This window comes from Bombyx mandarina, chromosome 10, assembly GCF_030267445.1.
Source record: "Bombyx mandarina strain Sakado chromosome 10, ASM3026744v2".
Lineage (NCBI taxonomy): Eukaryota > Metazoa > Arthropoda > Insecta > Lepidoptera > Bombycidae > Bombyx > Bombyx mandarina.
Genome location: NC_143217.1, coordinates 11,940,416 through 11,954,545, shown reverse-complemented (window position 1 = coordinate 11,954,545; position 14,130 = coordinate 11,940,416). Strand labels below are relative to the sequence as shown.

General features: G+C 42.6%; 1 protein-coding gene across 2 annotated transcripts in view; it reads left to right on the top strand.

The window, feature by feature from the left end:
• The window catches only part of LOC114243221 (uncharacterized), a 35,671-nt gene extending 22,466 nt beyond the window's left edge, over positions 1 to 13,205 (top strand). For both annotated transcript variants that reach the window (XM_089730444.1, XM_089730443.1), the window contains 2 exons: positions 11,003 to 11,161; positions 12,868 to 13,205. In XM_089730444.1, coding sequence (XP_089586570.1) covers positions 11,003 to 11,161; positions 12,868 to 13,149 — 441 coding nt within the window. In that variant the 3' untranslated portion in view covers positions 13,150 to 13,205. The remainder of the gene's footprint in view (positions 1 to 11,002; positions 11,162 to 12,867) is intronic.
• Positions 13,206 to 14,130: the final 925 nt, after the last annotated feature.

Genomic DNA, 14,130 nt, shown 5'->3' with positions numbered 1-14,130 from the left:
AGCACGGACCGCCGAGATTGGCCCCTCCGCGCTCTGACCACACTGGGGCTGGGACACGCCACGCCCCGGGCACGAAGGTCAGCCCGCCACTTATAGTCAGCGGCGAGCGCCTCCGCTTCCAGAACCCAAAGCGGCGTCCCAGCCAGTACACACGCCGCCTCAAAGGAGATGGTGCGATAACCACGGATGACCCTGACCGCGATGGTGCGTTGCGGCCGTTGCAGCAGCTTCGCCCCCCACGGCCAGGGACTGGCCCCACACGGGCGCCCCGTATAGGGCCATTGATCGCACCACCCCCGTATAGTGACGGCGCGTCACCTGGTCAGGCCCCCCGACGTTGGGCAGAAGCCGGCTTAACGCGCCGGCCACCCCCAACAAACGAGGGACCAGGTTCTGAAAGTGAGCACGGAAGGTCCAACGACTGTCCACCCACCGTGTCCGGTACACGTGACCGATCTGTCCTCTAAGTAGGAACCCACCAGCCAGCGAAGGTAGGGGGGCACTCTATGTCGTTCCAGCGCCCCCCCTATCACGGACCAGGGCAGGGTGTTAAACGCATTGGCGATATCGAGCGACACCGCCAAAGCCACCCCACCCCTGGAGACGGAGACCCCTCCTCCGAGAGGGCCCGCACGCGAAGGATCGCGTCTATCGTTGAGCGGCCCTCTCGGAAGCCATACTGCTCCGCCGACAGATCGGGTCCCACCCCGACTAGATGCTGGATGATGCGGGCTGCCAGAATGCGTTCCAGCAGCTTGCCCACCTCATCCAGCAACACGATGGGACGGTACCCGGCGGCAGTATCCGCCGGGCGCCCCTCCTTTCTCAACAGCACGAGTCTGCCCGTCCTCCACCATGAAGGAAACCGTCCCGACTCGAGGCAGGAGTTGTAAAGTCTCAAGAGTCGGTCCCCTAGGGCACCAAGAGCCAAGGCCCAAACCCGGCCATGGACGCCATCCGGGCCGGGTGCAGTGTCCTTCGCGCACATTTTGCGAACGGCCACACGGAGCTCCGCCCCCGTTATATGGGGCATCTCAGCAGGGGCTTCGCCATCGTAGTCCGGCGGCGCGTCCATAGCGGGAGCGACAAATCCCTCCCGCTCCTGCCGGAACAGCGCCGAGACGATGTCCCGCAGCTGCTGAGGCTGGAGACGCTCCGTGATCGGGGGGGCCCATGGGCGCATTTTATTGCGCACCATATGATAGGGCCGCCCCCACGGATCCTCATCCAGCGTCTCCAAGAGACCCTCCATGTGTTGGTTCTTGGCTCTTGGCTGATGGCCAGCTGCAATGCCCTCTGCGCGACGCGAAATGCGCCGTGCAGCCGGGCCTCTGCTGCCGCGAACGCAACCGGATCGTTGCGCCGCGGCAGGCGGCGGCGGCGACGTCTGGCGCACTCGCGCCTCGCCCGAACGCACTCCACGCGGAGTTGCGCAATTTCGGGCGACCACCAGTACGCCTGGCGATTAGGAAGTCGAGGGCCGATCCGGGGCATCGACGCATCACAAATGCGACGCATCGTGTCCCGGAACCACCCCGCCTCGCCCTCGACCTCGACCGGGTGTGGACGCATGGGCGCCCACGCCGCCACTATAGAGGCTTCCATCAGGAGCTCCTTATTCAGGCGCTTCAGTGCCCACTTGGGGAATGACCGAGACGCACTACGGGGGTGGTCCCCGTGGACGTCCGCGACTGTGGAGCGGGCGGAGAGATCAAACCGAATATATCGGTGATCTGACAGCGTCTCCGCCCCCTCCAAAACCTTCCAGTCGCAGATACGGCGTGCGATGGCTGGGCTCGCGAACGTAACGTCCACAATAGACTCGCCCTGCCACCGCACGCACGTCGCAACCGAACCTCTATTCAACAAACAGAGGCCGGCCGCGTTCGCCCACCTCTCCAGTAGCTTACCACGAGCGTCCGAGCGGGGGAGCCCCATGTGACAGACTTCGCGTTGAGATCCCCCGCGAGAATCACTGGACGGAGAGCGAGGCGGCGAGCAATCGCCCCGATCCCGCCCAGGAAATGCCCGAACTCGACAGTAGGCCTGTTCGGAGAGAAGTACGCCCCAATCAAGACGGTCCCTTCCAACTGCACCGCGACGAACCCTTGGCCCCTGGTCACCATCGCCGCGTCTCTTCTTATGGCTATGGCCGCCAGGCCGCCATCGTTCCCGAACCAGCAATCATTTGCCGGGGGAACGAAATATGGCTCGGCGACCACAGCCACATCTATAGACCACTCCGCCATACTCTGAGACAGCATGTCCTGAGCTCTGGCGAAGTGGTTCAGGTTTCCTTGGAGGAAGCGATAGGTGCGGTCCATTACTGTTGGACCACGTCCATCGCTCCCTCCCCTTCACCGCTGCCCCCACCCTTCGGCACCGGCACCGCAGCGGGGATTACAGCGTTGGCCAGTGCTCCTCTGGCCAACTTTCTCTTCTGCCGGCGCTTTGACTTCCGGTGCCGGTTGCGTTCGGTGTTATCACCGGACGGGAGGCACGCCTTTCCTCCCGCTCGGTGGTTAGCCCCGCGCCCGGCCGCAGCGCACAAAGCGCAGTGCGGGGCGGCCGCGCAGGACGCCGCTTTATGGCCCGGCTGGCCGCAGCGGAAACACAGACCGCTGCGGTCAACCGAGCTAGTGCACCTGGCGAGACCGTGTCCGGTGCTAAAGCACCGGAGGCATCGCCAGGCGCGTGGTTCAAGCAGGCGCACGTGGGCCGCCATCCAGCCCACGCGCAGCCTGCCTGGATTCCCCGACGGTCCCCCGGGCGGAGGAGCACCCAGGGAGGCAGCCGTCTCCAACGGGCAACGCACCCACACTGAGCTGGCCCCGGTATAACCACGGCGCAGCTCACCCACGGTCACATAGAATAGAATACTTAAGCTATTTAAAATAAATATAACATTACCTATACTTCTTTAAAATATTAATTTAGCTCAAGCTGAATTTAGTTAAGTTTCGTTCCGGTACAAATCGACCCACTACCGTGAAACAGAATACCAGGAACGTTCAGTGTTGGAGAACTTCGAATAAAATTTTGTTGCTGAAGTTTATGAAGTTATGAGTTGCCGAAACGAGTTAAATTATAAGTTTATTCGTAATTTCTCGGTAAATACTTATAAATTTGAAACAAAATGTACACGTAAACATTCCCAATAATAAGTTATGTTTTCATGTTTCCGTCTGCTTGCTTTTTGTTTATATTAAATACTAGGTGATTTTGGCAACAATAAGGTATTGTTTTTTCCAAATATATTAAGAATCACGTGGATTTATTGACACGACCATACAGCCTACTTGATACTTTACAACGAGACTGCTTACCTTGAGATTTTTTTAATGCCAAGTCGTCGTGGCCTAAAGGATAAGACGTCCGGTGCATTCGTATCTAGCGATGCACCGGTGCTCGAATCCCGCAGACAGGTACCAATTTTTCTAATAAATAAATACGTACTTAACAAATGCTCACGATTGACTTCCACAGTGAAGAAATTACATAGGATAATAAAAATCAAACCCGCAAAAAATATAATTTGCGTAATTACTGGTGGTAGGACCTCTTCTGAGGCCGCACGGATAGGTACCACCACCCTGCCTATTTCTGCCGTGAAGCAGTAATGCCTTTCGGTTTGAAGGGTGGGACAGCCGTCGTGAGACCTTAGAACTTAGATCTCAAGGTGGGTGGCAGCATTTACGTTGTAAATATTTATGGGCTCCAGTAACCACTTAAAACCAGGTGGGCTGTGAGTGAGCTCGTCCACCGATCTAAGCAATAAAAAATAAAAATAAAATTTCAGGGGAACAGCTAAGCGACTATCTACCTTTACATATTGTTTTCGAGCCTCTTTTCTCTTTCTACTACATATCACTTCGGTACCGCCGAGGAGAGTTCGTTTCCAAGCAAAAATGTATTATGTAGCAAAAAATAATTCTCTCTCTGTGGGTGGTTCGCGGTTTAAAGGAGATATTTCTTATTGCTTACACGGGTGAACGAGCTCACTGTCCAATGGTGCTAAGTAATTACCGGAGTCTACAGACATCATAACGTGAGTATCGCAATGCTCCTTGAGACTTGACGTCTATCTTTCAACTGCTTAGAAATTACGTATATTATAAATTTTGCGAGTTTGAATTTTAATAAATGATGATGACTTTTTTCATTCTAAAAACTGGTAGATACCTGCCTGCTAGATTTCAATCCCGGCTAAGTCGCTTCGCTCGAGACGGGTACACCGGACGTGTTATCCTTTAAGCCAAAACGACTTCAAATAACAGGATTATTTTTAACAATTCCTAAGGTCACATCCTACATAGCATAATCTATACATATAAAAATGAATTGCTGTTCGTTAGTCTCGCTAAAACTCGAGAACGGCTGGACCGATTTGGCTAATTTTGATCTTGAATTATTTGTGGAAGTCCAGAGAAGGTTTAAAAGATAGATAAATACGAAAATGCTCGGAATTTAATAAAAATAAAAATTTTGTGTTCCCGTCGGACGGATTCCTTTTGTTTGTTTCAAGTTTATTTTATACAAAAGCTTAGGTATTTTGTTTATCGATTGAGGCACTACGAAGCCTGCCGGGTCAGCTAGTATGAGATAAAACAAAAATATCACTTTGCTTATTCGTAGATTCGAAGCCCCAAGCGAATCGTGATCTCAGTTGCATTTTGACGTGAAAAGTCAGCACCGTTGCAATTTTAACAAAGAAAAAGCAAATAAATCTATAAAATTTAGCTTATAAAAGATAGCCTACCGGAATAGATAGGAGTATTTTTAAGCCAACAGTAATATGGAAACCATAAATTAGATATACCGTCTATGTTAGATTTTGTCAATACATTTGTCTTCTCGTAAAAGTTCAAATAAACCTTAAGTCGCACGAAATTTGTTACAAAGCGTTCGCTAACCACTTAAAGTTCGTTGCGAAACTTTACAGTATTTGAACAATAATAAAGTTTCAGCCTTTGTTATCTCTCGTACTAAATTTTTTTTTTTTTTTTATACAGAGTATACTTTTTGTTTTAATATTTTTTTAACAACAAACCCCCGGTACGTTCTCGGGGTTAGAGTGCAATTTTTAATTAAAACTTACCGTTGTCATGTCTTCTAAAGTCGGTGTTTCAAACCTCGAGCGTACCTCGTTACGAAGTTTTACGACGCCTCGCTATGAGTCTCACTCCTTTGATGAATATTATTGTGCTTCGAATTTTTTGCTGCTGAATGCTTTGACTTTACCGTGTGCTGAAAGATGCGGGCTATGTAATGCTTAGTTGAAGATTATGATTGACCGTGTTCTTGTGTTTGTAGTGTAATAGCTACTTATATGTTTTTGGCAATATGATGAAAATTCGTAGAAGATCCATGATAACCGACATGGGCGAAATGATTGCGTCATTGAAGGTTGCTCGTAGAACAAATGGCTGCCGGAGCTAAAAAGTTCTCGAGTGGTAACCGCGTATCGGAGGACGTAGCGTGAGTGGTCCTCCCAAAAAATTACGTCCGACCAACGATACAACGATACCGACGACCTCTTGAAGGTCGCGGCAATCGGTTGAATGCAAGCAGCTTAGGACCGGTTCTTGGAGAGAGGCTTGCGGAAGGCCTATATCCAGCAATGGACGTCTGTAGGCTGAAAGAAAGAGACAGATAATTTTTAGAGATTAGAGATTACAAAGGACAATGCCCATTTTCTATGGGCGTTTGGGCCCCTAAAAAAAGTTGTCGGGTGATGATGATTTTAACTTAATTTGATAAACAAAGAAATATCGTTTCATATTCAGAAAACGATTTTTATATTCTCACCCAGGTTTAAGAGAAATCTGTTTTTTTCTGCAGCTAAAATTAAGTTGTTATTTGTTTTCTTCGAAATCAATAATTGCTCTCATCATTATTTACAGTTAAATAAGTTAATTGTGGTTAATGTTGCTAGAAATAAGCCCTTACGTACATTTTATTATTATTATATCCTCATAAAAATAATAAAATGAAATGAAATCCGGAAGCTGGCAACGATATTGTTGTTGTTGTTTTTAAATTCGCCAACAAGCAGGCAAAGAGCGTAGCCTATACAGCCTAGTCTGTCATAGTTATATTTTTTATATATTTTTTATGTTAATAAAAATCCGGTGTATTTCTTTTTATTGCTTTTTGGGAGTTTTGACGTCAACTTGATGAATAGCACATTGAGTGAGCGTGAACTTCCGCAGACCTTTTATCTTGAAAAAAAAAAAAGTCACTGCTATGTTAGCCACAGTTTTATTCCAATGCCTCAATAATCGTGAACAACGATTATTGACATTTAATACACAAAACAACACCCAATTTGTATATTATACATCACAATAAGCTATTAAAAAAACATAAAATAAAACTTCAAGTGACGCTTCACTCGGGTTGCTGCCAAAACTCTCTGATCATATATAATAAGAATAGAGTAATGGTAGGCCATTGAGATTTTTACTAATGGAATCATTAATATCTAAAAATATTAAATAATTCATGGTTTTAAGTAATAATCATTATTACAATACATAAATATTGAATTGAACAACAATAAACTAAAAAGTCTGTGAATTATAACCATTAGCAATTTTTTTAATTTGTTGTTCAAGTCACAGACAACTCTTTCGTTTGTCAGCATATAAGTTTACTATAAGGCTATATGGGCTAATTTTCCCTTTGTCTATTGGCGAATTTAAAAACTATGGCACTCAGTTTTGGGATGTTATCAAATAAGTAATTTATTTTTTTGTAAAACAATGCCAGGGTGAAAGAAATGTTGATACATAAACTAAACAACATGAAAAAATAAGGCATAGTTTTTCAAGTACAAATAGTTTTGTCATGAAGTTGGCCCACTTTTGGGCATTGTCCTTTGAGTATATTTGATTGAGACTAATAGAGTTCGGTGGGTATATTTATCGTGAATATTATTACGCGCTGGGGTTCGGGATAAATAAAAAAGTCTACCGAAGTACAAGTTAACACTGTATTAGCACTTTGAAGACTTAAAACACTCAACAAACACTTTAAAATTCTCAAATCGCTTCTTCCGCTTCACTTCAGGTGATGCGTTCGCTGTTTCGCTTCGAGTAGTTCCGATTAGTGATTGACTGCGTGCCATCTCTGCAACGCTTTTATAGCCCATACCACATCCCTAGAATTATCGAGAATATAACGCACATTTCGAGTATTGTGTTTCCGCTATCTGACAATAGATGGCGTTGTAATTCTCGAGCGTTCTAGGTGCTACTAGATCCTTCGATATTCGTTCGACTATTCGGCGATAGATGACGTTACTCTTACCGGCGTAACAATATTATAATCGTTTTCTTTGTCATACTAAGTTCTTAATTTGTCGATACTAATGAAAGAACTTGTGAGTCCACAGCGGCTACTACCATAATCACTTAATCTCAGGTCGACCGTAAGCTAGTCAGCTTATGTGCGCTAAATGAAATGATACCACATAAATATTACCTACATCCGTGCGTATTTTAGTAGTTCAATTCTGAAATCTTTTTTGTTTCGACTAAGAATCGTTTGGTTCTAATACACGGTATTCATTCTAAGTTGTTCACAGTATTCTGAACAAGTTGATTGTATTTTTGTGAAACATTTTGTATATTTATTTCTACTGTGACTACGAAGCAAAGAAGTCAATTTTTCGTATCAATAATTCGCTTTCAATGTCTTCAAGGTCGAGAAATGATATAAGTCCCTTCTAAGAAGTAGTTCTGTAAATCACTTGAATATTTTCCGCTTTTTATTGCCAATGAAGGCAGAAGAGACTAGGGTTATCTGATAAAAAAGTTTTATAGTAAACTACTGGATCCCGGTTACGCGTTGCTGTAACTATAATTTTTTTTATTGGTTAGTTTGGTGGATGAGCTCACAGCCCACCTAGTGTTAAATGGTTACTGGAAGAATAGACATCTACAACGTAAATCCGTCACCCATCTTGAGATATAAGTTCTAAGATCTCAGTAAAGTTAAAACGGCTGCCCCACCCTTCAAACCGAAACGCATTACTGCTTCACGGCAGAAACAAACAGGACGGTGGTACCCTCCCGCGCGGACTCACAAGAGGTCCTACCACCAGTACAATTGTATGAAAAACAATTTCTTGAAAATAGTCGCGCGTCACATATCGTACGTTGATGGTACTATAACAAAAACTTTTCTTGAAGTAACAAAAATACTTCTTCCAAGTTTCTACATACCTTAGAGGACTAATATAGAAACACAGACTTTTGATCATGTAAATTACCATTGCTTTTACAAGTTGAGTATAGTAAAAAAAAGGAAGGCACACAAGAGTCTGCAGCCCAATCAATATCCAAGGAATCTTTTTTTATTGCAATTGTAAGCAGACGACAAACAGTCCACCTGATGGTAAGTAGTCATCGTCACTCTTTAACATCAGCAATGCTTTTGAAACCTCATTTGAAGAAAATATAATGGGGTAATGGAAACTCCGAGCGGCGTTTTATGGTAATTTAATGGAAAAAAAGAAGAAAATTTTATTACAATTGATGATGATCTCTGAATGTGGCACTAACTGCGATAAAACCACTCTTCTTTAGTCTAGTTCGAAAATATGTAGCGTTTCCTTGTTGATTCACTCTCGATGAAACATTAGCGAAAAATAAGAAGCTTGGAATTTTAAATAAACCAATTTCTACCGCATTAATTACATTGATGCCTTAGTGCTTACTGATTCTGACTAATTTAGCAAGGATTCCGGTCTTGATTCAGGGTAGAAATCAGTATCTTGAATAAAGATTTTTGCTATTCGAGTCCCGAGTCTCCTTAATCTTATGTTGTACATGTGTAACCAGTATTCATAGTACAAACGAAAATCCAAGCACGGCGACGTTGAAAGTTGATCATTAAAAATACAATCTAATGCATTTTGGTTTAGAATTCTCTTTGTTTATTCACGCTTGTTTTATGTTTGTATTTTTACAGTTAGTAATATTAATTCAGGGAAGTTTCCCGATATAGTACTGTCACTGTAAAACCAGTAACTATACTTGAGACCTTAGAACTTATATCTCAAGGTGGGTGGCGCATTTACGTTGTAGATGTCTATGGGCTCCAGTAACCACTTAACACCAGGTGGGCTTTGAGCTCGTCCACCCATTTAAGCAATAAAAAAAAAAGTTGCTCTTATTGAGTACTTTTATTTAGAGTGATTCACAGCTAAGCGTGTGCTACCTTGCTAGATTCGAACCAGTTAAAATCCATCAGTGTTGTGCTGCAAAAATACGTTTTCGAATATACGAATTCCACTATTTCTATTGAAACACAAGTCTCGATTTTAAAACGAACGCCCAGAGTGAAATGAATTTTCCGTTTCAATTCATTCAGATTTAACGCGGATTAAAATGTTTCTATTTCTGTTGGCTTACGAACGGACCGTGAATTATTTTGGTTTTCGTTTTCACTGTCATATTTTTGTCGTCCTGCTTAATTCTCATGATCTCAGAAATTTTCGCGATATGTTTAGTAAGTAAAACAGGCACGGAATTGTTTATCTTGAATGAAATTTGATTTGAAATATTTACCGTAGCATTTACAAGTTTTAGATTTTACTAAAACTATTTTTATAGTTTAATCGTTGCCTTGATCCTTTTGATTATAATGATACGATTAGTTATTTTTTTAAATGAAAACGTTGAAATATTATGAAGTCATCGTGGCCTAATGGATAAGATGCCCAGTGCGATATCGAGCGATGCGATTGTGCCCGTTATCGTATCACATCGGAAGGTACCGATCTTTTAAATGAAATACGTACTTAACAAATAGGGATGTAGGTGAAGGACGTAACATCGTGTAATAAAAATCAAACCCGCGAAAAATATAATATGCATAATTACTGGTGATAGGACAATTTGTGAGCTCGCGCGAGTAGGTATCAATGCCCTACCTATTTCTGCCGTGAGATAGTAGTGCGTTTCAGCTTGAAAGGCGGGGCTGCCGTTGTACTGTAAAAACCGAGAGTTAGAATTTTAATATCTTAAGATGGGCGGCGGCATTAACGTAGTTGATGTCCATGAGCTCCAGTAACCACTTAACACCAGGGGGGCTGTGAGTTTGACCACCCAACTAAGCAGTTAAAAAATGCATTATATTTTTTTTTGAAAAATGTCCGTTGTAAATATTATGAGGTTTCAGTATTACGTGAAATAGGGCATTATGTGAAATAGGGCATTGATTGAGAGTTCTATAGTTAAATTTTTCGTAAAAAAAAAGAACGTGAATAGTTTAAAGGTCTCTCAATAGTAAAACAGTCACTGGGCAGAGTTCTGCTGAATTGTTACTGATGTTTAGTTATTTTGGGGACAACGACCTCTTTGACCTGAATACTATGTCAAATGTAATTAAGTAAAGTAAATTTAAAGTAAAGCAAAAATAACTCTATATTCATTCGGAATAATAAAATATAAAACAATAAACGCGAGACTAAGCTGTAAAATAAAAAAAAAGTTTTTAATTCAAATTCTCAACATGGTTATCCGACGATCTAATTGGCAAACAATAATTTTAATACATAGTATAGTATTTCTCGTTGTCCGTAAAACAAAAAAACAAGTTAGTTGAGATGTACTTTTGAATTCAATCGTTACCGCGCAACTCAATTGTTATCTTTTTTTTATTGCTTAGATGGTTGGACGAGCTCACAGCCCACCTGGTGTTGAGTGGTTACTAGAGCACATGGATATCTACAACGTAAATGCGCCACCCACCTTAAGATAAGTTCTAAAGTCTCAAGTATATAGTTACAACCTATAACCCTTCAAACCGAAACGCATTACTGCTTCACGGCAGAAATAGGCAGGGCGGTGGTACCTACCCGCGCGGACTCACAAGAGGTCCAACCACCAGTAAAAAAATTAGTATAATATTCTTTAGTATTCTAGTACATTCTAGATTGTGAATATTGTAATTTCACATTTCTAGCTGTTCATTCCACGAGCTAATTTTTCAGAGGGACCACTGCATAGCCGGCAGCTGGCAAGCGACGGAAGCGTTGACAGTGTGGGATTTAGTAGCACGGAAGAGAATGAATGTAATAAGGGTGCAGAATCGTCGACAAGACGTGGACGGCGAGTACATTTACGCGTGTAGATACTGGAATTCTTCGGAGGTGAGTTTTTTTAAAGAATTCCAAATTTAGTTCTTCTTGTTTGGAATTTCTGGGTCTGCGGAGGGACTTCGCATCTCTTTCTTTTTTGTACCGTATGTTCCATGGGGAGTGCCCTGAGGAATTGTTTGAGATGATCCCATCATCTCGTTTTTACCATCGCACCACCCGCCACCGGAGTAGAGTTCATCCATACTACCTGGAGCCACTGCGTTCATCCACAGTGCGTTTCTAAAGATATTTTTTGCCACGTACCATTCGGATTTGGAATGAACTCCCCTCCACGGTGTTTTCCGAGCACTATGACAAGTCCTTCTTCAAACGAGGCTTGTGGAGAATATTAAGCGGTTGGCAGCGGTTCGGCTTCGGTTCGGTTCGGTTCGTTTCCCGAGTGCTATGACGTGCGCTTCTTCAAACAAGCCTTGTGGACTTTCGTCTAAAAGTAATTACGTCCTTACTGTTTTAAATAACATTGTTAAGTAGCTACGTACCCAACACGTATTCACCAATGACCTTTACGGTAGGTAGCGGCTTAGCTTTATCCCTGGCATTGCTGAAGTCCATGGGTGACGGTAACCACTCACCATCAGGTGGGCCGTATGCTCGTCTGCCTACAAAGCTAATAAAAAAAATAATAATAATAGCTTTTACCTCGCCGACTATCTAGGAGCTTATTTTTATTGCTTGAGCTAGGTACACTAGTTTACGGAGCACCGCACGTTAAATAGCTATCAAATCTTATTAGAGTTGAGATCTAAATTTAAATTTAAGCACCAACAGTTATCCCACTCTTCACAATAGTTACTAGATGTCTTAGCCAGAAGCCCAGGGATGTTTCAAAGAACAGCGAAACTAGTCAATGTTTTTAATATCGAGTACTGAATTTCAGTACCATAATAAAGTTTGAAACACCTTTACGGTGAAGTAAAGCCGAACATTACTTGAACTGTCAAGAGCAAATGATACCCGGGAGACTGCAATGAATCTAAAAGGCTCGGCATTACTGGAACGAGCTGTCTAAACCGCCGAACATTAGATTTACTCTGTGAGGGCCTTTATTTCGATATTGTACTAATTTTGGGAATTTATATTTTATCTAAACGGAAAAACTTGCAAAAATATTACTCTTATAGACGCGTGGATTAGCTAACGATTTACCTGTTATTATATGATTACATTGTAGTCTGAACTCCACTGCCCACCTTGAAACGTGAAGTCATGGTCTCCGTATGTATAGCATTTAAAAAGATTAGATGAATAATACAATAGCAAAAGTGTTTTTTATTTCAAACTACATAGATGACCCGGCAGACTTCGTAGTGCCTCAATCGATAAATAAAAGACCTAAGCTTTTGTATAAAATAAACTTAAAACAAATAAAAGGAATCCGTCCGACGCGGGACACATCAAAGGAAAAACAAAATTGTTATTTTTATTTAATTCCGAGCATCTTCATATTTATCTACCTTTTAAACCTTCTTTGGACTTCCATAAATAATTCAAGACCAAAATTAGCCAAATCGGTCCAGCCGTTCTCGAGTTTTAGCGAGACTAACGAACAGCAATTCATTTTTATATATATAGATAAGTAGATATAGATATCACAAATATCCGTAGGGCATCATATCGTCTCATTACTGTGGTTGTCAAACGCAAAAATGAATCCCAGACATTTCATTATAATAATACCTCCTTATATTTGGTTTCAGTACAATCGTAAAGGGAAATATGCCATTGTCGGTGGCAGCGGAACGAATTGCTTGGAAGTGATCAATCTACACAACCGATATATTTCATGTTCTTATCCAGCCTCCGGCACTGTCCTGGCTGTAGCTAGCCACGGTGAGAGGGTAGCCTTCGGTGGAACTGCCCCAGTGTTTAACATTGCGAGTTTCCATGATCCTAAGCACGAGAAGCAAACATATCACGAAGAAGAAATTGATATCGAATACAAGGAAAGTATCATATTACGCGACGAAGATTTTATGTGAGATTGATTTTTTTTTAAACAACTTTTAACAAAATAAATATATTTATTGGCACAGAATATTCTTTTTTTCTTTTTAATTTACTGTAAGAATTAAATTGCTATTTTCAGCTCTGTACTTCGAAGGTAATGAATGTATGATATGGGAATATTCTCTTTCACACGCGAACAGAACATCACTGAATATTGTATACCATTTCAAATTTACATTAATGACGTTCGAACTTGTTTCGCTTTAGTTGCGTTACAGCAGATTATGACGATTCCAATCACAATTCGCAAATGAACTTTGAACTCATAGCCGCGATAATCGTTAGGAGCATATAATAAAGGCTCGTAACGACAATCTGCAAATTGAAAAACCAGAAAAAAACAATTGAACGACTTTTCGACAAAAATCGTACTTGGGCAACATTGAAAAATTAAATTGGGCATTCCGAATTCAGCGGAGGCTACATACAATAGCGAACAAGTTCTTTAGAATTTAAATAAAGAAGCGCTCTCTAACAGCGCGATCTCATGTGCGGGACGTTGGTGAACTTTCAACTTTTACCCGCTTATAGTGTGGCCGCCGCCCCCCAACCGACCACCGCGGTAGGGGGACACCCCTTTCCGTACTTGGACCGAATATTTACAGCGCAACCTAAATATAGCGTGCCGCTGCTCAGCTGGTACGGCGTAGGAGGTGGAGGGTAAACATTTACCTCCTCTCTCGGTAGCTTGTCGTGTGAAAGGCCATTCGACCGCCGTTATCGGAGGTGAGCGGTCGTCTCTTGAGGTCGCACTATGACCATGACCGTATGCTTAGTAGTCTATAAAGCTGGTAATAAAGACGTTGACAAGGGCATATCATAGCATTTGACATGCGAAGCCATTTCATAAAATACTGCTTCCGCAATTAAGCTAGAAGAGAAAACATACCTGTAGATATCAAGGATATTTTACTTGAAGGGTTTTCCTCATTACGTATTCAGATAGAATCTAC